The sequence below is a fragment of the Anabas testudineus genome, chromosome 22 (assembly GCF_900324465.2).
Source record: "Anabas testudineus chromosome 22, fAnaTes1.2, whole genome shotgun sequence".
In the NCBI taxonomy this organism is placed as follows: Eukaryota; Metazoa; Chordata; class Actinopteri; order Anabantiformes; family Anabantidae; genus Anabas; species Anabas testudineus.
This window is the reverse complement of record NC_046630.1, coordinates 19,713,393-19,736,054: the sequence shown is the minus strand read 5'-3', so window position 1 is coordinate 19,736,054 and position 22,662 is coordinate 19,713,393. Positions and strand designations below refer to the sequence as shown.

Below are 22,662 nucleotides of genomic sequence, written 5' to 3'. Positions count from 1 at the left end.
AAGGAGTTGTGCAAGGATATTATATTATATTATATTATATTATATTATATTATATTATATTATATTATATTATATTATATTATATTATATTATATTATATTATATTATATTATATTATATGTTAGCATTTTTGGTGGCAACATAAATCCTCATGAAAACATGAGAAAAAAAACAGACACTTGTGCTACTTGAATCGTCTGTATAAATAGGCACAAAAGTTTGATGTTACTGAGATAGAAGTACTGTAGTGAAAGTTAAGATTTCCTCATTACTGACTCTAATGGCATACTTTGGAGGAACGCTAACCTCAGTAGTTCTTTAATTCTGTGTTGCAGAGTTTCTAGAGTGCTGGACTTGAAAGCAGCCTCACTTTTGGATAGTGAAATTGTGCCAGTTACCAGCCACACAGTAGGTGTTGGCCTGTACTGTTTGGTTTTAAACACTGTGAATAGTGAGAGTTATCTACTTCAAAAACAAAACTTGGTATAATACCAAGAAATCATGCAATTTCCTATAATACTGACATTGATAAGTTGTATTTTTTAGATATACAAATAAAAATATATGAATTAGCAGAAGGAGTTATTGTTGTAGAACAAGGTGAGCCAGGTTTGGCACAGTAGCTACAATATATGGAACATATGTACATTGGCTTTAGTAAGTGTTCAGACCCTTGCGCTGTTTCCATAAAACAGCGGATGCACTTGTTATTTTTGCCCACCAACTTATACTCAGTATCGCATAACAAAAAGACTTTTTTAAGAAGTATTTGTACATTTATTAAAGATCAGAAATGAAAGCTCTTCCCTAATTTAACATTCTGCTGCATAATTACTGAGAGTACTGTGCTACTGGAACAGAACAGAACAGACTGTCTGTGTCCTGATCTGTGCTTCACCACAAACGTTGTCTCTGACAGTTCATGTCTTGGTTTTTGTCCTGACATCCAGTGTGAATAGAGAAACCTCATTTACACAGGTGTGTGCCTTTCTGTCAATCTCAGTTCAGTGGTCAGCAGGTGGACTTGAATTCAAGTTTGGACAAAGCTCAAGAGAAATAAAAGTAAAGCATATGCACATGATCAGAATTATTTTCAGATTTTCTGTTAGTGAGAAATGAGCAGAAATTATTTTCATTTTGCTGTTGTGTGTTTTTGAATTTAGATTTATGGGCAAAAGTTTGACCCTGTTTATAATAAGATCTATCACACAACAAGTGGAGCAAAAGAAAGGGCTCTGAATACTTGCTGGAGTCACTGTGAATGCTTGAGGGAGACATTAGTTGTGTATTTGTGCTGCACTAGGTTTATTACTTGTGATTTTTGCCGTCCTTCTCAGAATCATTACCTTGGTCCGTGGTTGCAGATGTTTTACGAACATTGATTAATGCAGCCTCACACAACAGTACATTTGGTTCTGTAGCTTTCTAAAGCTCATATATTCAGCCAGCACACTGGTGTTGATTTAAGACATTACAAGTCTAGCTAGTATTCAGACTGTTTCAAAAACGGTTTGACGGCTCCCGTTTGACAAATGACTCAATGTATCTCCATGATGTTGATGAGCATTTGTCAATCCTCAGTAAGGGTTCAATAAGCTGTTGTGTCCCAGTTAGGAATCTTTCTTCCTCATTTGAACTTTTCCCCCTCGTGATATCAGCTTTCCTTAGAGTTTGTAAGACAAAGTACAATGAAACTTGAAGCACATATATGAATATATTTAAATATCAGTTTCACTGAGTTCCACTTGTTTGGCATTCAGAATATGGTGTACAGTTGCTGGCTGCATGTGATTCTGTTTTCTATGCTCTGATCTCATTTAACACAACATTAATTATAGTAACTTGCTCGATGAATGGCTGAAAGTGGAAACTACTATGCTGTGTAAGAAAAAAAAGTGAATTTCCCATTTTTGTCAGTCATTCAAATTAAATATTGTGTCAAAGGCAATGAAGAAGAGACCTCATAAAAAACATCTAGAAAATCCTGTAATCTTGTATTTTTTATACTTTCAACATGTGTCTGAGTGTGTCTATTTATAAACCATATCTAATAAATGGAATGGGAACTGTGGGTTCTGTTGTGTGTCTGTTCTTTAGGTGAAGTCTGTCCAAGCCTATCGCACAGCCACATCCTTAATGATTCGTCACAGTGAGGAGGTAACGTGATCCCTCACAGGGTGATATAATAAAGGAGAGGACTGTTTGTACGGAAGTCATTACTAAAAGACGGGATTGTTTTCTAAAATACAATAAAAACTCACAATGCTTGAAACTTTATGTGGCTGACAAAAATAAAAGCAGGGAGAGAGGCAAAAGAATGAGCAGGTTAAATTGAAACAGGTGAGGGGGGTCATGATCCACCCAAGGCTCAGTGTTTGCAAGCAAAGAAGAGCTGCTGTGAGCCAAAAATCATGAGGGAGTTGTCAGTCAGTGCAAAAAATGAAACTCTGCATCTTCCTGAATGGCTGCTTTGTGGCACTACTATGATTTTCAACTTACATTATTTTAAAAGTGCAATCTATTTTTTATGCATGTAAGTTACTCAGGAAAAGGGATAGAAGCATTGGGGCCGCTTCAAGCTTTTGGGTTTCCTGTAAACACCAGGAGCAGGAGGTGTTAGACCCACAAAAATATTTATTTTAGTTTAGTTCTTTGTTGTTATCTGCAAATGCAGCAGCACACAGAGAGTAAGTAGTCTGTTTCCTTCAGGCTTTACATGGTGATCAAACCAGAAGCATATGGTTCAAACATATGGTAAACGGAGCCTGGCGGTTAGAAAGGGCCACAGCTAGGTCCATGGTGGTGGGGGGGGGTTAATATGGGGTGGGGCACACACCCCAATAACCTGCCACGCACCCTCAACAGCCACATGTACAGGGCACAAAATTTACAGTTTCAAAAAGGCACTAGTGCATCCAGAGCGGAGGTGGCAGAAGTACAGTACAAACAGATTACTTGAGTAAAAGTACAGCTGGTAAAAGTGGAGCAACTGTCTCTCCTGACAGCCAGACGGGCATGACCACACATACAGCAACGTGACTCTAACCACAGATTCATGATGGTTTGTTGATTTATTTGTGGAGTGGTCACATCTTCACTCCCACACGGTTTGGTTTGGATTCTTCTTCCAGCGTATAGACAGGCCTCTACCTTAGCCCTGCTCCTTCATTGTCAGCCTGTTTGTACTACTTCATGCCTCTATTTCCCAGCCTCTCTCCTGTGTTTGCCTGCTAGATATTTATTCCTGCCTTGATTATGATCAGGCTTCTCTTGCTCTCACCTGTTAAACCTTAACCACCATTAATAGTTTAGTCTGCTGTGTCTGCACTTGGGTCCTCTCCCACGGTTCGCAGGTCTTCCTGAAACAAACAGAATTAGAAAAAAACTGCCCAGTGCATCAATGTTTTTTTATTAGATTTTAAACTAGTTCACATGTGACAAACGTGCATGTAACCATGGGTCAAGTGGTCGGGCAGATCATCATGGTTGGTGCTTTATGTCCTGGTTCCCCAGATTTCTGGCCACATGTCACTGAACTCTGTCTAGAAATCTTCCACTCTCAGACTCCAGTAATTAGAAAAGGGGGGGTATTGGAGGATCCTTGCCCCAGTTCCAGTTCCAGTTTGGCACATTTCCATTGAGCAACCCCCTCTGATTTCCCCACATTTAATCTCTGTCCTCATTTGTCAAGTGAGAGTGACCATAGCACACTGAGACACGCAGGACAGAATCTGTCTTCACTCTGTGGTCAATGCACAGTGATCTTAAGTTCAGGCTCCATCTGTCTGGGTTTAACTAGCTAATCACGAATCTCCTAGAGTTAGTCTTTTAGTCTGACATTCCCTCTTTGGAGGTTTTACATGCAGAGTTTCCTTGTGGTGCTGTTAAGTTTGTATTTTAAACTATTGAAGTACATTTAAAGTATTGCTTTAAGACTCAGAGCACACACAGAGCAGCAGGGTGGTCTCTTCTCTGTGTCCTGCTTCGTTTTATGCTCCATCCCCTCTGTCCCCCTTCCTGTCCATTGTCGTCCCCCTCCCTCCCTCTCTCCCTCCCTCTCTTTCTTTCTTCAGGGACTTTAGTGTGTCCGGATGGAGCCTCAGAGTCTAAAGATGAGCTGCCCCTCCCTGTCACTGTTCCTGCAGTGTTACATGTCTGCATGCTGCATGCTCCACCTTTAATTTCTCAATAAATCAATAAATCACTGAGCCTCCTTGGGTATGTCTTTACAGCTGTGTGTGTGTGTGTGCACGTGTGTGTGCACACTGAATGTAGGCCGTGACAGTGAAAGAATGTAAAACAGTAAGGGTAAAATAAAGCGGGCCTCATTGCTCTGGCTGGCCATCAAGCCGCTTGGCTAAGCATCTTTTGTGACTGCTGGCAGGCTGACAGGACTGTGGACGCTCAGATAAGTGCAGCACATTAGTGCTACTGCTGTTCATTCGAGAGACCAGCTCCACTGTAGGCACGATCAATACAAGTGCTGTGTGTGTGTGTGTGTGTGTGTGTGTGTGTGTGTGGGTGAGTGTGTGAGTGCTTGGTGGGTTTATTCAGAATGTAGGCCATTTGAGTAAAGGAATCCAAGGCAAGAAGAGGTCGGGGGGGCTCAATGTCAAACTGTGTTCCTTAGTTCACTGTAGCATCGCTGACACAGTGGACTGCATCTGATTTAGTGAACGTCTTAGTGACTGAATGGACCAGAATCAGCACACGCTTAGCAAACTGGAAACACACTCACTCCATGTCTCTCATGTTGTGTTGTGTTTGTTTAATTTGGACAACAAAGGGAAATAAAATAAAGAGTCTATTTCTTCCAGTTCTTTTTGAACCACAGCCTTGTGTCCTCCACCTGCAGTTCACCTATTACAATCAGTTTACTATCACTCTACATGTACACAGACCAACAGCCGAACCTCTGGTCACTAACTGGAAAAAAGCAATCCACACTGTATTTGGAATGACCCTGCTGCACAGACACAGTGTGGTCAACACCCAGTCCAACACAAAGCTCTACAGTGAATTCAACTAATGAGTCAGTCTGTGAGATGGGCCAAGAACTCTTGGTGGTCTCTGAACCCCTGCTCATCATAAGCCCTTCATTTGCATAATCCTCTAACTGCGCTTCATTACAGCATCTCCACCAGTCCTTATATAACCCTGAGATGAACAGCTGAACGTTGTAACAGGTTTGAAAATGCAGTAAGTTCAATCAAGTTAGTTGATGTAGTTCTAGTGATCAGCAGCAGTCTCATGTAATTTTACCTTTATACCAAAAGATAAAGGCCCGGATAGCTGCCCTCCATGTGAAAGAGGGGGGTTTGAATCCTACCTCCAGTAGGGGTCCTCAGGCAAGGCCTCCCTACTGCCTTTGTACCACACTGTAAGTCGTTTTGGATAGAAGCATCTGTTAAATGACTAAATGTATAAGTAAGAGATCAGAATGTGAGTTAATGAACACACTCTAAAAAAAAAAAGTCACACACTCTAATATTATGTTACGTCACACATTCACAGTGGTTTTGTTTTAATAAGCTTCTGCAATGTCACAACATTTATTCTTGTCCAGAGTAGCATTCATTTTTCACCAAGATCTTGTATTGATGATGGGAGAGTCGGACTGCTGCTCAAAGTCTTCTCCAGCACATCCCAAAGATTCTTAATGGGGTTAAGGTCTGGACTCTGTGGTGGCCAGTCCATGTTTAAGATGGAATAACCTGGTCATTCAGTATATTCAGGTATTCAGCTGATCTCATTCTTTAGGACACATAACGTTGCTGAACCTAGACCTGACCAACTGCAGCAACCCCAGATCATAGCACTGCCCCCACAGGTTTGTACAGTAAACACTAGACATGATGGGTGCATCACTTCACCCGCCTCTCTTCTTACCCTGATACACCCATCACTCTGGAACAGGGGAAATCTGGACTCATCATTTGGAACAGTGTATTTTGGGATGGGAGCCACATCAGGTTCATACTGGTACTGACCACCAGATGTCAGCGTTTACCCGTTTGTTATAATGCTTTTTCCAGACAATTGTCAGTGCAGGGCTGTGCTGTCACCATCATATCACAGCTGTAGACTAATTTAAGCATCATATCTATCTGCAAATGTTATATAGAATTTAAACATATGAAATAAAAGTAATGACATTGCCTGAGAAAGCAATATGAAGTGATGATCAAATAACTAATAATAGCTATAACTAATAAAACTGTTTATGCCACAAAATCAATATAGATAACCCAGTTATAAAGTGTATGAGTTTGTTACCTTACTAGCATAATGATTCATCATGTCTTTGAAATGAATAAACTTGCACTAGTGAATACAATGTGCTATTAGAGCAGTGTCTAAATCATTTTTTCTTAAAGAAACATTTCAATGACCACAAACTTTTAAAAAGTAAATACCTGTTGAACTGTATGTCCAATCAAAGACAACATGATTTCCTGGAGTGTTTTAAACCCTGCCATAGATATTATGAAAGTCATAAACTGCATCTTGATGAGAGAGCCTAAGCGAGAACAGGCGTTCATCTGCTGAATTCCAGCTGGCTGCTGTGCCTCAAATAAACTATGTGTTCTATATTCTCCAGAACAAAGTCAGGAAATCCAAAAAGCCTTCAGGTTTTGGCATAAAGCCTTCCTCATGGTCTGAGGAAGGCTTTATGCCAAACAACGTCAGCAGGTCTGGCAGCCTGTTCATTGTAAGTAAACTCATCTTAACAGTTGATACATGATGAAGATGAGATAAAGTTTTTGGTGTTCGGCCTTCTCTGGTCTGACTGTTGGGGAGAGGTCAAAAGTCCAGTTCTCTATTGTGTCTTCACACCGTTGTTAAAGCACTTTTCTAAGATGAAGGCAAGTCTTCGATTTGACTCATCCATCTACAGTGAGAGGATCCCCACCTGCATGTTTAATGAGGAGGGCAGCTGGCAGTGATGTCCTTAGAGTACAAAGAAGCAGGGTGTTGCCAAATTCTAGCGTGTACTGAACACGTGATGAGGATTATGTAACACAGCAGTCCTGCACATTTTGTGTAAGCTGACATCAACACTGTGAAGAACTTACTTCAGGCATCTTCTCTGAATTCTTTCTATGGGTATTTCAGACTTCACTTACAGTATATCCTCCTTTAGCTGATGCTTATGGTTAGAGACAATACACTCTGTGACATTCTGCTCAAATAATAATCACATTTTTCTGCATGCACAATATGCTCAAAGTTAGCTGAAGGTAAAGCTGCTTCTGAACACAGAGAGTTCTTACTTTAACATGAGGAGTAGTAGATACCTTTTTCTAAATCTTTTCCCTCCTGTGATCACTGTATTTGTCATTTGTTTCATTGACTTTGGAGAAGCTCTTCTACAGTCTATCATGTTCAGTTAATGTTTCTGAATACACATCTCATCATGAGAAGTTGTTCAGCATTTAGTCAGACTGCATAGCTGCACAGGAACAGCAAATGATCAGCATATTTCTGCCATGTCAGCATTGTACAATGAACTTGAAAACATCCCACACTGTCCTTTAAATGGTACCTGAACTGGTACTGTCAACTTCTCTGTTGAATAATAAACGAGTAGGCTACAGAGCGCATTCAACCAAGACATTCACACATCTTGGGAGTTGAGCTCCATGTTTGCTGGGTGATTGCCAGTTTATGAGGTGCACCAAGCTGAAACTGATGCATTCTACTTATACGTGTCTACTTATAATGCAAAGCTAATTTTAGTATCGTTACAGTTCAAACAAATCATTGAAAGTGCTAAAAATAGGAAAAAATAGATAAAATGTGGTGGAAAAGTAGGTTTATTCTTTAAACTGGCAAACCTCAGCAGAAGATCAACTGTCATAGACATTAATGCAGCCGGTGCCTGCACGTAGTCAAAGATTGGTTGTGAAAAAAGATGCTTCACTTCCACTCTCTTCAACACTGCTTAAAAAACCCAGAGGAGTGAGACGTCTTCACATCAGAAGGACTCGTCACTCATTCATATCCTATAAATACATGAAGCATATAAACTTGTTTTAAACCAGTACCTGCAGCGTTTGGCTGTAGGTATAAAGTACAGGATACAACTGTTATTTCAATATGAGAAATACATATTTATTTCAATTTTACTGCAGGTAAATAAGTATTGTATTAAGTCTGTATCACCAGAAAACAAATATTAAATGACTTGAATCTGAGCCAGGACCAAAAAACTCAAACAGGACAAGTCTAATACAAGAATTCGATGAAGACTTTCAGTTCAGTCTGTTGAAGCGGTTTTATTATGAAATTATTGTTTCCATTATATGAAATTTGTTTCAGCTTTAGATGGACCTAATACTGTAAACGGAAAGCTAGCAAACTGTATTAGCAGTGTTGATTCAGTGCTTTTGAAGGGTGTCATAACATGTTTGTGTGATGCGCGTATGTCACGAGTGTGGATAATGTTAAGGATTTGTAATCTGGATTCAAGGCCGTTGAGTATTTTAAAAATCCAGGATAGACTATTGATGATTTTAAAATGTCTATGTACAATACATTAAAAAAAGGTTTCTTTTCAGGTGATTTGCTGAAGACTGAGAACAGAAGCAAACATTTATCACATAGCTTAGATTTGTCTGGTGGATGTACACAACCAACGTGTTGAAGCCGTACAGATCCATCCTAAAGGACAGACGTTCAATTCCGAGGCAGTGAAAAAGCAAAAAACAGCAAAATGACAGCCACCGCTCTGTCCTACAATCCTTCTTTTTCATTTTTAGAAAAAGAATGAGTCTGTTTTTGCTCGTGGACTCTCTTCACCTATCGAGTTTCAGAGACTCCCACCTCGCTCAGCTGAAGCAGAGACCCGTCTCTCTGGCCCGTTTCCTCACTGTTGCTCTCCTGCTTTCATCTCGTCTGTCTTCGCTGACTGTCTTTCTTGTCAGTCTCCACTTCTATTTAGCCTGATGCTGTCTGTGCATGGGGACTGTCAGGCCTTGCTTGTGCGTCTGTCTGCACCTGTACTGACAGACCTAAGGCTGAGCAGCTGCAGTCCGTCTACTGGCCAGTCTTCTTATCCTTCTGGAAACTGAAGCTGGTCCGGCGGCTCAGTTTCCGTTGCTTCTGTGCAAAATAGTCAGCCCGAGACGTGCTGGCCCGGGACTCCAGGATATAATTCACCTGAAAATCAAAACAGTAGAGTAACATCCTGTTATATTCATAAAATATTTAAAGAGGAATTCTGCTTTATGTCTGACACTCACAGGCCTTTGCTATCTGAAATAGGGAAAACTCTTAAGAATGAAGCAAATTGGTCAGACTGAACGCTGTGTTTTCACCACCGGTCCAGGCACCGATCACACAGTCATGGCTGAATACTCACACTCCATTCACTCTGAAACAGCAAACCAGCAGCAGCAGAGTGCTAAGAACAGACACTACTCCACCTCAGGATTTATGGACAAACTCAGAAGTCTCTCTTTCTCCATCCTCTCAGGATCTGAACAAACTGTGGACTGATTTGTTTTTGACAGAGAGGTCCAGTATATGTGTGTGTATTCTAAGTTCCAGCCTGTTCGTGGCTGCTGGATTAATTTCAGGACTGAAGCTCAAAGATGGACTGATTCTGATTGTGACCCTAACTTGGGTCTCATTCAAAGTTTCAAGTTACCAACACCTAGTGTTTTGTCTTGTTTGTTTGCTGGGTTAGCTTGTTGAATGCAGCCACAGTAATGCTAAAACCGGTCGCTTTAGAGAAGGACTGTTCACACATTTTCAGACTTTCTGCTCACTATAACTTACATGGTTTTTCAATATGACAATGTACAAGCACATTTTGGGGATTTCAAGTACCTGTTTGTAAGCTCCAAAAGGACTATAATATATTGATAATATGATTATGTGATGAGATACAATTTCACAGCTTGACCCTACCATACTCTGACCAAAGGTTTCACCCTTGCTTGTAGTACTGTACAATCTCGTACATATACAAATATTGTGTGCGTATGGCCAAATGAACATTTAGGTAAAAGTGACAAATGTCATATAAATTACATATAGCTGCTGTTTTAACAATGTTATATTCCATGTCTGAAAAAGGGCTTATCTACTCTATTATATCCAAATGAATGGCAACCTGGAACAGTCCTATAAAATTTGAGTTATACTGCAGCATGAACAGTCCAAAGCCTATACTCAGCCAGAACTCACCTTTAGCACTATTTCATTGACGGTAGCAGCATCAGACTCAAAGAAGAGTGGCTTATAGTCATGGTTGCTGAGATAAGTGAGCTTAAAGATTGCGTGACCTGTAAGACAGAGAGGGAAACGTGTTTAATTAGAAAACAGAAGTGATACACAGATCATTCTAATATAAGTCCTTTTAGTTCCTGTCTACATATCTTCAGTCATGTCTTGAGTTAGGGTTAGTTATGTGTGATCCATGATGCCAGATCCTCTGAGACCTGACAGAATTCATGGCCACTGGATGTGGGCAAGGTAAAACAAAAGAAAATGTAAATGATCCACCGATTAGTTACCAGTTAACCAAATCTTCAAAGAAGAAACATTGTTAACATCAGTTTACGTAAAATGGAAATCTGTTGCACAATGAATGTTTAGGATTTACATGTGAGAAAAGAGAAACTACCATGATTTGTGCCATCTTGATTGGAAAAAAGCAAAGCGTGTGTGTGTATATATCATTTACAGTATGAATGAGAGTGACTAATTTATTCCTTCATTAGCTCAATCAGCTCTAACATGACCTAATGTAATCAGGTTTTGTGAGACAGATCTGAATTGTGCTCAGTCTAATCAGGTTTACTGCAGCGGGTCTTTGTCAATACCCACCTGTTCTGACTGGACTCAAAGTTACACTGTACCAGGTATCAGTCACAGGTGATAAATAGAATATTTTTGTCTTTTGTGTATCTGCCTCTTAGCTATTTGTTTGTTGCTGCATGACATGTACAAAATTTCCGTTATTTCTGGGAAAATTGTGGAAGCACATCAGCACCTTTATCCACATCTGTATGTACCAAAAAGGAGCAAAAGACACTGAGGTGGTTTCTACTGTGAATGTCCTGTACAGTTACAGACAGATGAGGACAGTAAGCAGCTGTTTCCACAGTTCACTCACTGGGACTTCTTTCCTCTACGAGGTCACAGGCACAGAGGTGGTCCGAGTCGATAGAGATGGGTTTCTGTCGAATCAAGAACTTAATACTGGCCTTCTGATTAGTGACAGGATCAATCTCCAATTTCTCTCCTGAAATGCCTGAACAAAAAGTTGTATGTCAATTAATGTCCATGAAGTAAAACAGCAGCCACAGTGTATGTAGCAAATCGTACTATTTAATAATCTTATTACCATTACACAACCCTTCCACTCTTTTGTTTGAAACATGCACAGCATCTGAACTTCACTCGAATAGAGTAAAACAATTTATACCTTAAGTGTAGTGTAGCCTGCTGATGCCATTTCCTTTATATTGGTGCTGACGTGCACTTGTAAATTCTTTGTAAAGCCAAGCTTCACTGTTCAGTTGCCAGTTTTATTGTTTTGAATGATAATAAACAGCATGTGAAAGTCCCTGAAAAGGGAGAACTTGACAGAATGAGGACACCTCAAGCAGGCTCAAAGCCACCAGTGGTGACAGCTCAGAGTTTACATTAGAGAACAGCTCTTTATGTTTCACTCTGCTTCTAACCTAGCCATTTCTAAATACACTTTCATGACCTTTATTCAAGTATGGACTACAGAGCCAAACTCCACACAGCTGTCAACAATTTGTCAGGTGCCAATCACATTGTTGAATGTGATAGCTTGCACATAAAGAGACAAGAGATAATGCTATGTGTCAATCAAAAGGCAGCATCTGACTTTTTAGATTCCAGTTAATGATTTAAAACATTTGTAAATTATTTTTTCTCATTACAACACGTTACCAACTTATTCAGCTTTAACTCTGCTTTACTCATTATTCAAGTATTCATATTAGTCAGCTTAACTTATGACCATCGTTCTAAATTAATTCCCAGCATTTCACAGTTGCCTAGTACAACAGCCTGGTCTGAAAGGAGGGATCCATTCTGTTAAATCTGCCAATAGTGGTGTTGTAAATTGCACATGATCATTTATATGAAATATTTCCTACATCCATTGTGAAAAAGAAAACTGTATTGTATGTACCTAGCTGGACATCTGTAGTGAAGCGCAGCTTGTGGATCATACTGATCTTGAAAGATTTATAGTGGTGACTGCTTAACATATCTTGGACTGTGGTGATGTCAATGGGAGGGTCTTCCTCTGAGCTCTCCTCACCCCTGGAGCCTGGAGAGAACAAGAAAATCAGTTTGAAAAGCGTAGTGCTGACAACAAATATATGAAACCCAGCACTGCTGAGGAAGTATATTTATCCACCCAGTTTTCAGAAGAAAAACATCGGGAATGATGCACCTACTTCCAAACACATTCAGCATCACATATACAGGCCTGGGCACAGCTGATCATAATTTTATCTTGAACAGCTTCAGTGTAGAGTCTTAGGTCAACAGTCTGTTTTCATCTACCTCCTTGTCTGCTATCTACAACTACACAAGGGTGCAAACAGGAAGTGCCTGGTTACAACTATAGCAGAAGTGTGCTGTTGGACAGGTCCTTGTTCCTCTTTGTACAAACATAGACAATGTGTTGGATCTTGTTAATATGGTGTATCTACAAGAATCACTGAGGATCACACAGCACCAAAGCAGGTTCACAAACACAATTTGCTCAGTGGGTCTAAGATTGTAAAAACAGCCTGCCTTTGTAAGTAGACATGGTCTCATCATTTTGGGTCACATGTTTTAACTGGCTACAGGTGAGAACAACTGTTTATAGTTTAGAGTTTTACACAGTTGCTGTTTAAACAAAGCAAAGCATCTCTTACCAGCAGCTAATTTGGTTTGTACTCTAGGGTAATTCTGTCTAACAACTGACCTACTGGGAAATACTCACTGTTTTCTCGGACCAGGCAGAACTCCAGAGTGTTCTGACCTTCCAGCGTCGAATCTAGGTCTACTGCAACATTTGGCTCTGCCTGCTTCTCCAGACGATACATGGGCCCTGTTGGAGAAGCAACCTTAGCTTTTCTTGTTCAAAGTTTCCGAGTTGGGTGGGGGACAGATCTCATCCTTGATGATGCAAAGCTCCTTCTGAGCTTGTCAGCCTGTCTTTGTAGTGATGTGGAGTTGTGGTGAATTTATTTATATAGGAACAGACATAGTCTTTCTATATTTGGGGTGTTGGGGGTCACTACAGCTCTACTTCACCTCAGCCCCAAACTCTTTTGGCAGTGACCAACAAAAGCTAGGACTCAGTGAGTGGTACTCCCTCCCTCTACCCCCCATTATTAAATTGCTAGCCTTACTCCTCTTCTTTTCGGCTTCTCTTAAATGGATCGACTTCTATATGACCCCTTTAGGTCAAAAATAAAATATAAACATTACACGAGCCAGCGAAAGCCATGGTCATCATTTAGCTTTTTTAGGATAATGCAGCTTAAGGAAAACCATAAGAAACTTGAAGATCTTGTCTTTTTGAATCAATAAATGTGTCTGACACACTATGAGTGGGTGGAGTACTGTCTGTTTTCCAACTGCAATGTTGTCATTTTATGACTGACTTGAAATGGACACAAGGTCAAACAAGGGCAGGCTAGACTGGAACTGAACACTTTATTTTCTTTTCCCTTCCCTTCTAGACACAAAGAAATAAATTAAAAAAGCCTGTCAAACTAGTGCAAAGACATATGGAAACAATTACCCTTTCATAAAAATGGCAGGTTCTTAAAATGTCAGCTCTGTTATACATGGCTTTTGAGGCCACCCGAAGAGTAAATAAATGAGTAAAAGAGGTAACTTAAGATAAGGTGAGAGTAAAAATTATTAATAATTCAATAGTTTATTTGAAAAAGGTAGTACCACTCTAATCTGTTCTTTATCTGACTGCTCTAGTTTACTTCCGCCAGCTTCAACTTTCTTTCACTATGAAATGTTGCAGGAGTTGAGAATGGGAATTTATATATATATATATATATATATATATATATATATTTTATATTTTTAAATTGCTGTAATTTACATTTAAATCCAGACCTACATCTGTGATTTACAATTTTACAGTGTAAAATAATTCTAATAAAAAAAAAAAATTCTTCAACTGTGTTTTGAAAGTTTTGAACTAATAATAAAAAAACAGACAAAGCAAACCAAGGTCTAAAGTGAACTGTGGATTTGGAGAATCGTTAGAGCCCCAGTGCTTACTGAGCAAAAAAAGTTCATCTTATAAAAAGAAGATTTTAGTCACAGTTAAAACATGACATGTTTTATCATCAGTTAATTTTACTCATTTCAAGTCCATGTCTCTCGCCAATGCATGCACATGCCACTGTCTTCTAAAACTCAAAGCTAAACTTAAAAGACCATACTAGTGGATCTGCAGGTTTTCACCCATTTATATTTATTTAGGAACATTTGTTTACTTGCATAACAGACACTTGGTTCTAGGTGTCTTACGGTCTTTTCAGCTGAAACTAAGAAATCACTGCTCCCAAGCAAGTAATGGTTTTAGAAAATATATATGTACAAACATCCTGCATGCACACTCACTTTACCTAGCTCTGGCAGCTCATTTGCAATTTAAAACACAAGCCATCGTCTGAGGCCTAGCCATCAGCCTAGCTAAATGTCATCACAGTTTCCCTGATAATGTGCACAAGCACCATTCGACATTTCCTTATCTACTGCCACGGGCCACGTGGCTAAATGGGTCATATTCAATTTCAGCCTTCCAGAACATGTCTGAGCCTCCAGTGATCTGTGCCTGCTCCTTTCATCCTTGTTTCCAGGATGTGACACAAAGCTAGCACTAATTCTTCATGGTGCTGTTAAAACAATCTCATCCAAATATTTGTTTTCCCTTTACAAACACGCACATATCTGTGCGTGTAAATGTGTGTATGTAGGGTGGGTGGTTTAGGTTACTTATCTGGGTGGTTTGCGACAGACAGTAGGTAACAACCTTATTAGCAAATCTCATATGCTGTATTAATCTTTCTCTGGAAAGATGAAAGGGATAATAACCAGCTAGACCCCCAGTAAATGATATGCACAGGCAAATGCATATCATGCATGTCATCGTATCTATGTGTCAATAGCTTCCATAGTTACATACAAGTAAAAATGTCCTTACCCGAGTCTTTCTGTGAGCCTTTCCTTTTCTTGAGTGCTTTCTGGAGAATTTCCTTCATGGTTACCTTCAGGCTGTCCACGGGGATTAGAGAGAAACCATGAGCAGCATTTCTAAAATCGAAACAAGGAGAAAGTTTAAGGATGTCTACGTATCTCAATCATGATCCACACAGATAGAAATGTAAAAGTGCAACAGTGCAACTAAAGACTCTAGACTGTCCATCCTAATGGCTTCTTTTGTTCTGTCTGAATCAACTGTATTATAGCTATCTCTGTTCACATCATACCTTTAACTTTAAAATAATAAACAATAACCATGTTCCTGTACACTTGTTTATCATTAGATCATCAGGTCCAGATCAGCATCACAAAATATATGAATTAATTTCTTAAACAACAAAGAATATTGAGAATGTGTACAACATGGCATTATTTGGTTCAGCCATTATATTATACATACTCAGCCACACGCTGATTAATGCATGACTATGTTCATCATATTTCTTACTCACATTCTGACAAATAGAGACTGCCTGGATGCAAGGCCAGGCGAGGAGTATTTCTCCACCAGGGCCAGGGTGCTGAAACCAAACTTGTGGATTGGCTCATTGGAATCAAGTGGTGGGAAATCAGTGTCCACCTCGCCATCATCCTCAGCGATGTGAAGGCAGTAGGCGTTGACATTCTCACTGCGGAGTATTGTGACAAGTGAGTGTTAAGAGAGATAGAAGAAGTGTGTGCAGCACAGAAACTGCTGTTACAATAATATGCATTTGTACTCACTTAAGTTTAGGTTCTCTTCCCTCACTTGTGTACTGCCAACAGATGAGCCCAATGAGGTCATGGACACGTGCATTTGCAATGGTCACTACTGTCATTGGATGTATTTTCTCCTGAGCCAACTGCATTGAGAGGTAGACGTCGATCTTTTTTGTGGCTGTGGTGCCAACATGGCCCTAAAACGTGAAGACAGTGAGCACATGATGCAGAGATAAAGTTTGAATAGGGCATAATATGGTGAAGAGTGAAAGGAAAAGCTAGCTAAAGCTTCCTCACAGAGAAATCAACACTGCTCTGTGTGATTTACTGATGATGCAAGACAAAACATAACAGGTGATTTAACAGAAATAAACATACAAAGATTATACAAGTAATGCAGTACAAAGACTCAAATAGGCAGAGGGTACAGTCAGGTTTGTATAGATTTTAGATTTTATAATCATGATTGTCATTGCTTATTTGCTGCTTATTTTTGTCACTGCTAATATCACACGTATTAGGATTGTTGTTCAGGAACAATATTTTTATTGTAATCTGATGTATGAGGTAAAGATATAAATGTGTCCTTAAAATTTAGTAGTAGTAGTAGTAGTAGTAGTAATAGTAGTAGTAGTAGTAATAATAATAATAATAATAATAATAATAATAATAATAATAATAATAATAATAATAATAATAACAGGAACAACAACAACAACAACAACAATAATAATGACATATCTATTGAAGGACTCCTTGACATGCAGCCAGGAGGAACCAGGAGTCGAACCACTGAGCATGGGGTCTATAGGTGACTACATGCCGCATGTTTGAATCATAACTAGTTTTTACTACATCTAAACCAGAGTGAATATGGAAAGAAAAAGACACAATCTCCAGTGACTTTAAGACTTTTTTTTCCCTATAGTGATGAACCAGGGAGACATTGGGAGGTAGAGTAGCTGTTAAGAGAGGCATTTTCAATAAAGATTTAGAGAGGAATCAAGCTGAAATGGGCTGGTATTATTACATGTTATATTTTTGAATTTGTAGGATATTATTAGCAATAGCAAATTCAAGTGACTTTGATAACTGCAGACTGATTAGTCAGATTACAGCTTAAGGTGCAGTTAATTGTAACACTCTACTAAAGGCTCACCTGTTTCATTTGTCTGACTACTAGTATTAGAGTTCTATTCTGCCTTTTTCTACTTTGCTTAACATTACCATATATGAAAAGATACTAAATGTTTTTATTAGTTGTTTGCCAGAAAAAAAATACTATACTAAAGAGATTTTGTTTATAGTAGATACTGCAATTAAATGTGGAATAACTCACCTTGCCATCAAATTTGGAGTATTCATTGAAGGGATTGTTGAGCTGCTGAGGACACTGCTCTAGTCGCAGTGAGAGGGTGGATTTGATACCTGTTGTCCGTGGCCTGTCCTTAAAGTCACGTTTTTCAAACAGAGACCCCAGATCCTCCACTGGACAAAATCCATGATAACAAAGACAACATGCAGCAAAGGTTATTTTCAGTGTAGTAACAGTCATATGCTGTATCTTTTTTGTAGTTTTAGGCCTGTCACATGCTAGTCTCTGAGACTCTGATGCTTTAAGTTGCTTCTAATACTGCTCAATGTGCCTCCTTTATATCTGTCTGATCTCTTTTGCATCTAAACCTTTGTCCTCTATGAGTTTCAGCCTCTTCCTTGGTTCTCTCTCCTTGTGCTGTCTGTTCCATCTTCCTATACTGTTTTTGTGAATGGTGATTGTTTTTTTTAGGTATTATAGTGGAGAGGAGGTTGTGTGAGGTTAGAGCCTATTTGCTGATGGCAGCTGGAAGTTGCTCTGCTGTCTCATTCAGAATTGAGGTATTTTCACAATTCACTACAACAGAATTTGATTTTTAGGTACTGTATGCAATTAAAAATGGTAAGAAGCACTACCTGACTGGGAGGATGTCCTCTCCTTCCACTGAATGTTTTTACATTTGATTTGGTTCTGCCGTTCTTTCCTTAGCCTTTCAAGTCTTTGGGCTGAAAAGCAAGAACAATGTTTAACTTTCTGTCATGGTACAAAACAATGTACAACACAGAGCAATACAATGTCACTAAAAACCTGGTGAAATTCATCATTTTGTAAACCACATCACGAAAATACCAGCACATTTTCCACAGGGGAAAAGGACGCTTGTTTTCAGGAAGGCACTATGATCCCCTGTCATGTTATATTTTTACTGACATAACCATTCCTAAGAGCATCACACACATAAATACTGTATGCATTGTACACACAACAAGGATATAATCAAATGACACGTTTAAAGCTTCTTGTTCATCCTTTTTATCTTACCAGCAGCCCCAGGTTTCTTGCGGCTGTCTTGTTGGAGTCCTAATAAAACAGCCACCACAGGTCAGTTCTCAATATCAAGGTCGAAAGTCAAAGAGGTTTGCAGCTTTCTACCCACAACCAGGGAACACAACCAGCACACCACCAAACTTCTAAATTTGAACCAAACTAAATTCCAAGGAGCCAAAAGGAGATACAATGTCTACCTTTGGACTCCTTCTATCACCAAATCCACATTTACCTTCCAAACAAAACACATTAATATAGCTGAGCTTATCTTCATTTGAATAAAACTATAACATGTAACTGATTTGATGACGTTACTTATAATAACAAACCTTGATATTTAAGGGACCAGAACATGAGCAATGCTTTTTTTTTATTCCTCTCACATCAAGTAATTGGACAAACTAACCACTGCTGTGTCAAGCCTTTACTGTTGTTGTTTTCCCTCCTTGCTTGCTTTTAGTGAGCTTTGCCTTTGCCTTCAGCAAGTGAAATGAAGGTTATTGCCGAAGGCAAAGCATTGCAAGACATTCCACTGCTATGCATTTAAAAAAGGTGGCAAACTATAATCTTCTCTTCTTTGAGCTTGCTTAATTCTTGACTTTGACAGACACATCGACATCTTCCCTTATCACTTCATATGCATTTATATTTTACAATGTTGTATTTATGTTTGTCCACAAGGTAAATCTACTTTTTTGCTCTGTTCTGTACAAACCTCCTCTATTGCTGCTTCTATAGCTGCAATCCAAGCCCATGCCTTCAATCTGTGCAAAAACAATCTTCAATAGCACACACAATTTGATGTGAGCCTCAGTAAACCACTGGCCCAGATTAGACATTAAAAACCCCCACAAAAAAACAGCAGAACATGCTTTCTGGTTCCTTCCACTATAAGGACAGGAGGAAAGTGTCTGACAGAAAGCTTATCCTGCTAACTAGCTATGGCATATATATATAGATAGAAGCCTACCTGTGTTGGAACGCCGACGGATGCCAAAGTCCCAGCTGGAGGTGATGTCCATGGACTGGGAAAGGTCACAGGCATGATTGTCCGTAATGCTGCTGCCCCCTTCACTCTGGGAGCCTGACCCCGTTGATCCACAGCTGCTGCCGGGTACCAGAGCCAGCTGGCACTTCTCCAAATCCACATCCTGGTCTATTAGTACCATCTCACACATTCCTGTATCATCACTTGTCACATGAGACTGTCTGATGTGTGCCAGAATTATGGCTGGATTGTCTAAGAAAGCCATTTCTTCTGCTTTATATTGTCTGGCTTGTAGCTTTGGTCTCTGCTTTCTCTCTATCTCACCTCCTTGCCTGTATGCCAGAGGATCTCTTTCACTTTATTTCAGTCATCTTTTCCATCTCCTTTTTCTGATTATTTTCTCTGCTTCATCATAGAAAAACAGCCAGTATCTGTTTAAAGGGAAATAACAGCAAATCAGTTTAAAGTAAAATAAAAGGTATTAACCATAGGTAATTATATTAGTTAAAATGTGAATTTATTTACCAAGCTCATGTTACAGATATGTAATGGGGACCTTTTTATATAACTATCATTCAATGCGTTTACATACACTCAAGTAACCAGGTTACCAAGAGAAAACAGGTTTCTCTGGTGATCGGGGAACGAGTTTACATGGACTCAAGAAACCTGACTAATTGAAATCTGAGTATACATGCAGCAAAAGAGTAATCTGATTTCTCCTCCGCCCTGGGCTAAAGAAATATGTAGTGAACAAACTCATTTAGACTCAGCTCATAGTAGTAAAGTGGTGAGTGTCCGCAGCTTTTGCTATGCACATACACTCTTATATGATGCCCATTAGAAACCCGGTTACATGTTTACGTGGCAAAGTAATTTGAGTTCTCCAGGAGAAATCTGTCTCAGGAAATCAGGTTTCCCTAATCCCCAAACCTGATTACAGCAACTACAGTTTCCCATTTACATGACACAAGCCGACAGTAACCTGGTTACTTGAGTCCATGTAAACATGTTGAGAAAAGGCAGCATGACACAAAACATACCATCAATGTTTCTCAAAACAAATTATTCACTATCCTTTTGTCAGTAAAGAAAGTATTTGACAAAGGGTCAGAATTGACAGTATGGGCTGTCGTGACAGAAGGTGATAAGTAAGCATCTGTTCCAAGGTTGAAAGAGACTAAACTCTTGTAGGTACAAAAAGATGACTAATTGCCATTCATCCCACTTGCAACTGACGTGCACTGTAATCATTTGTGTTTTAAGACTTAAAATAATCCACATTTTTGATGCTGTTGTCGTGCATGTATGTTTTTCCACCTTGATGGACAATAGAGCACTATTCTGCTGTGTAGGACACAGAACATTAACAGATGTACACCAATAATTTATATTACACTAACATAAAGTGGGGGTTCAGAGAAAGAGGGGAAAAACAACCTGTGCAGCAGGAATCCTGACTTGGAAGCTCCAAGTATAATCTAATCTATGTGTTTATGGCTGAGCTGGAGTAGACTATTACTCCCTCTCAGGAGAGTAGTAGTCTGTTTTGTCAAAACTTTGTCATTTTGTCAATGACTCTTTAAACTGGGCGTTAGCCATGACTGGACACTATTGAATAGTAAAATTATGGCCTCGTCTTCTACAATCGGCTTGGCTGTGCTCAGTATTTACACTGTGAACACAAATGTGTTGATAAGTTCAACACGGCAATGAGAGCTGGGAGCAAGGGAAAAAACAACAATCCCCAGGGTGTAAACGTTACATTAGCCTGAAAGAGATAGCTTAACAAAGCTAGCATGTCAATAAACATTAGCTAAAGGTTCTGTGACACGCTACGGCGCTAGGAATTCACTGTAACAATTGGAAAACAAACACCAGATGACACTCAATACATTGTGGTGTAGTTCCCATTGTGTGCGAGCATTTATTACATGTTTGAAGACTATTTCCAGCAGAGTTAGTCCCACTGATGCTAAACACCGCTAATGCTAAGCTACTGTGTGATGTCAAGTTTGTTTAGTCACCTGAGATAAATCCTTACATGTTGACAGTTTCATTGACAGCTCATCTACAGGAGGAATTGTCTTATATTTGGACTGAATATCTTAAATAGCTTCAGATACCAACCTAGCGTTAGTGAACTAGCTTAGATAGTGATGTTTTCATGTAGCTAGTCTGACATTAGCAGATGCAAAGCTATTGTGTTTCCTAGCTATTCTGAAACTCGCTAACTGGCTAGGTTAAATAACACATAAACCCAAGTCCGTATTCTCACAGTAAAGTATCTACAATATATACAATACGTTTTCAGACAATAAAAACATTTCACCACCATGTCAACTACTATTTTTATTAAGTTAGCTTGTTCAGGATTATAATTTGTGAAGCTTTCTGTGCTAGCTTGTTGTGTTTAGCTGCTATCATAGCCTCCCAGAGAGGTTAACGTTGGCTAGTTAATAACGGCGTCCCACCTTTACAGCTAACATCCGAGGAAATGTCCACAATGCCCCATCTTATCCGTGCATAGTCCCAACTGTGACAGTAATTATTTTCATAAGTAATAACGCTAACTTATTCAGCAAGATCATCTGTGGTGAACCTAGGCGCAGCAGCTCTGTTTCATTTCCGTTTCAATTTCTTCAGAATAAAAGACAAATGAAAAAGGATTTTGTTTTTGCACAAAAGTACGTTGTTCGAAACAGTTTTAAAGAATATAATTAAATATGTGTATATTAGTCACATAACTGTTATAAGTAAGTACTGTGCGTATAAAAATAATTTACTTCACCTGGTGAATATATTTTAACTAATGTGACTCTTATTTGAAAAAGTAATAAAAAATAATTACAATTCTCAAATGGAAAATAACCGATTGCATAAATATTCACTCCCATTAAAGTAACTTACTTAAAAGTCAATGCAGCTTTCTTGTAGTTGACTTCAGAGTCTCCCACAGGACAGAACAGGACAACATCATTCATGAACACTGCAGGTCTGAGCTGCACCTGCCAGGAGTAACTTGTATTTTATTATTGCTGCCAAATATTACATCCATGGATTCACTCTGCAACTATGAATGTGTAATATAGAATATTATAAAAAAGATGGTCTACGGGCTCAGAAACATCAGTATTTATCTTTCGTCCACCTCACCTTTAATGAAAAACAAAGATTTCAATTTCAAACACACATGTGATGATTTAACAAACCATAGGTCACTGTAGTATCCCCATGGTGCAGTGACTGAGAGAGTCTTTTTGTATTTATTTGTCTCTCTGTGGTCAGTTTCCATCTGTCTATAGTATTTTCACTGACTTTTCAACAAGAAATC

The 22,662-nt window shown here is 39.1% G+C and overlaps 1 protein-coding gene across 2 annotated transcripts; it reads right to left on the bottom strand.

Moving 5' to 3' along the window:
• Window positions 1–7,810: 7,810 nt before the first annotated feature.
• mapkap1 (MAPK associated protein 1) lies at window positions 7,811–21,953 on the bottom strand. Of its 2 annotated transcripts, XM_026340147.1 has the most exons (13): window positions 21,803–21,953; window positions 19,311–19,759; window positions 18,335–18,373; window positions 17,929–18,018; window positions 17,318–17,466; window positions 16,003–16,175; window positions 15,732–15,908; window positions 15,221–15,330; window positions 12,986–13,093; window positions 12,179–12,319; window positions 11,126–11,263; window positions 10,195–10,292; window positions 7,811–9,162 (listed from the first exon to the last, which is right to left on the bottom strand). In XM_026340147.1, exons 2-13 carry the CDS (start codon window positions 19,591–19,593, stop codon window positions 9,040–9,042), a joined length of 1,629 nt encoding a protein of 542 aa, XP_026195932.1. In that variant the 5' UTR covers window positions 19,594–19,759; window positions 21,803–21,953; the 3' UTR covers window positions 7,811–9,039. The 2 variants fall into 2 exon arrangements, with proteins under 2 accessions (XP_026195932.1, XP_026195933.1); XM_026340148.1 differs by lacking the exon at window positions 18,335–18,373.
• Window positions 21,954–22,662: the final 709 nt, after the last annotated feature.

Excerpts from the sequence above, each read along its gene's own strand:
- mapkap1 (XM_026340147.1), bottom strand. The coding sequence starts at position 19,593 with ATGGCTTTCTTAGACAATCCAGCCATAATTCTGGCACACATCAGACAG. Across the intron at positions 16,176-17,317 it reads ACTCCAAATTTGATGGCAAG|GGCCATGTTGGCACCACAGC; the intron begins GTGAGTTATTCC and ends TTCACGTTTTAG. Across the intron at positions 10,293-11,125 it reads CGTAGAGGAAAGAAGTCCCA|GTCACGCAATCTTTAAGCTC; the intron begins GTGAGTGAACTG and ends TCTGTCTTACAG.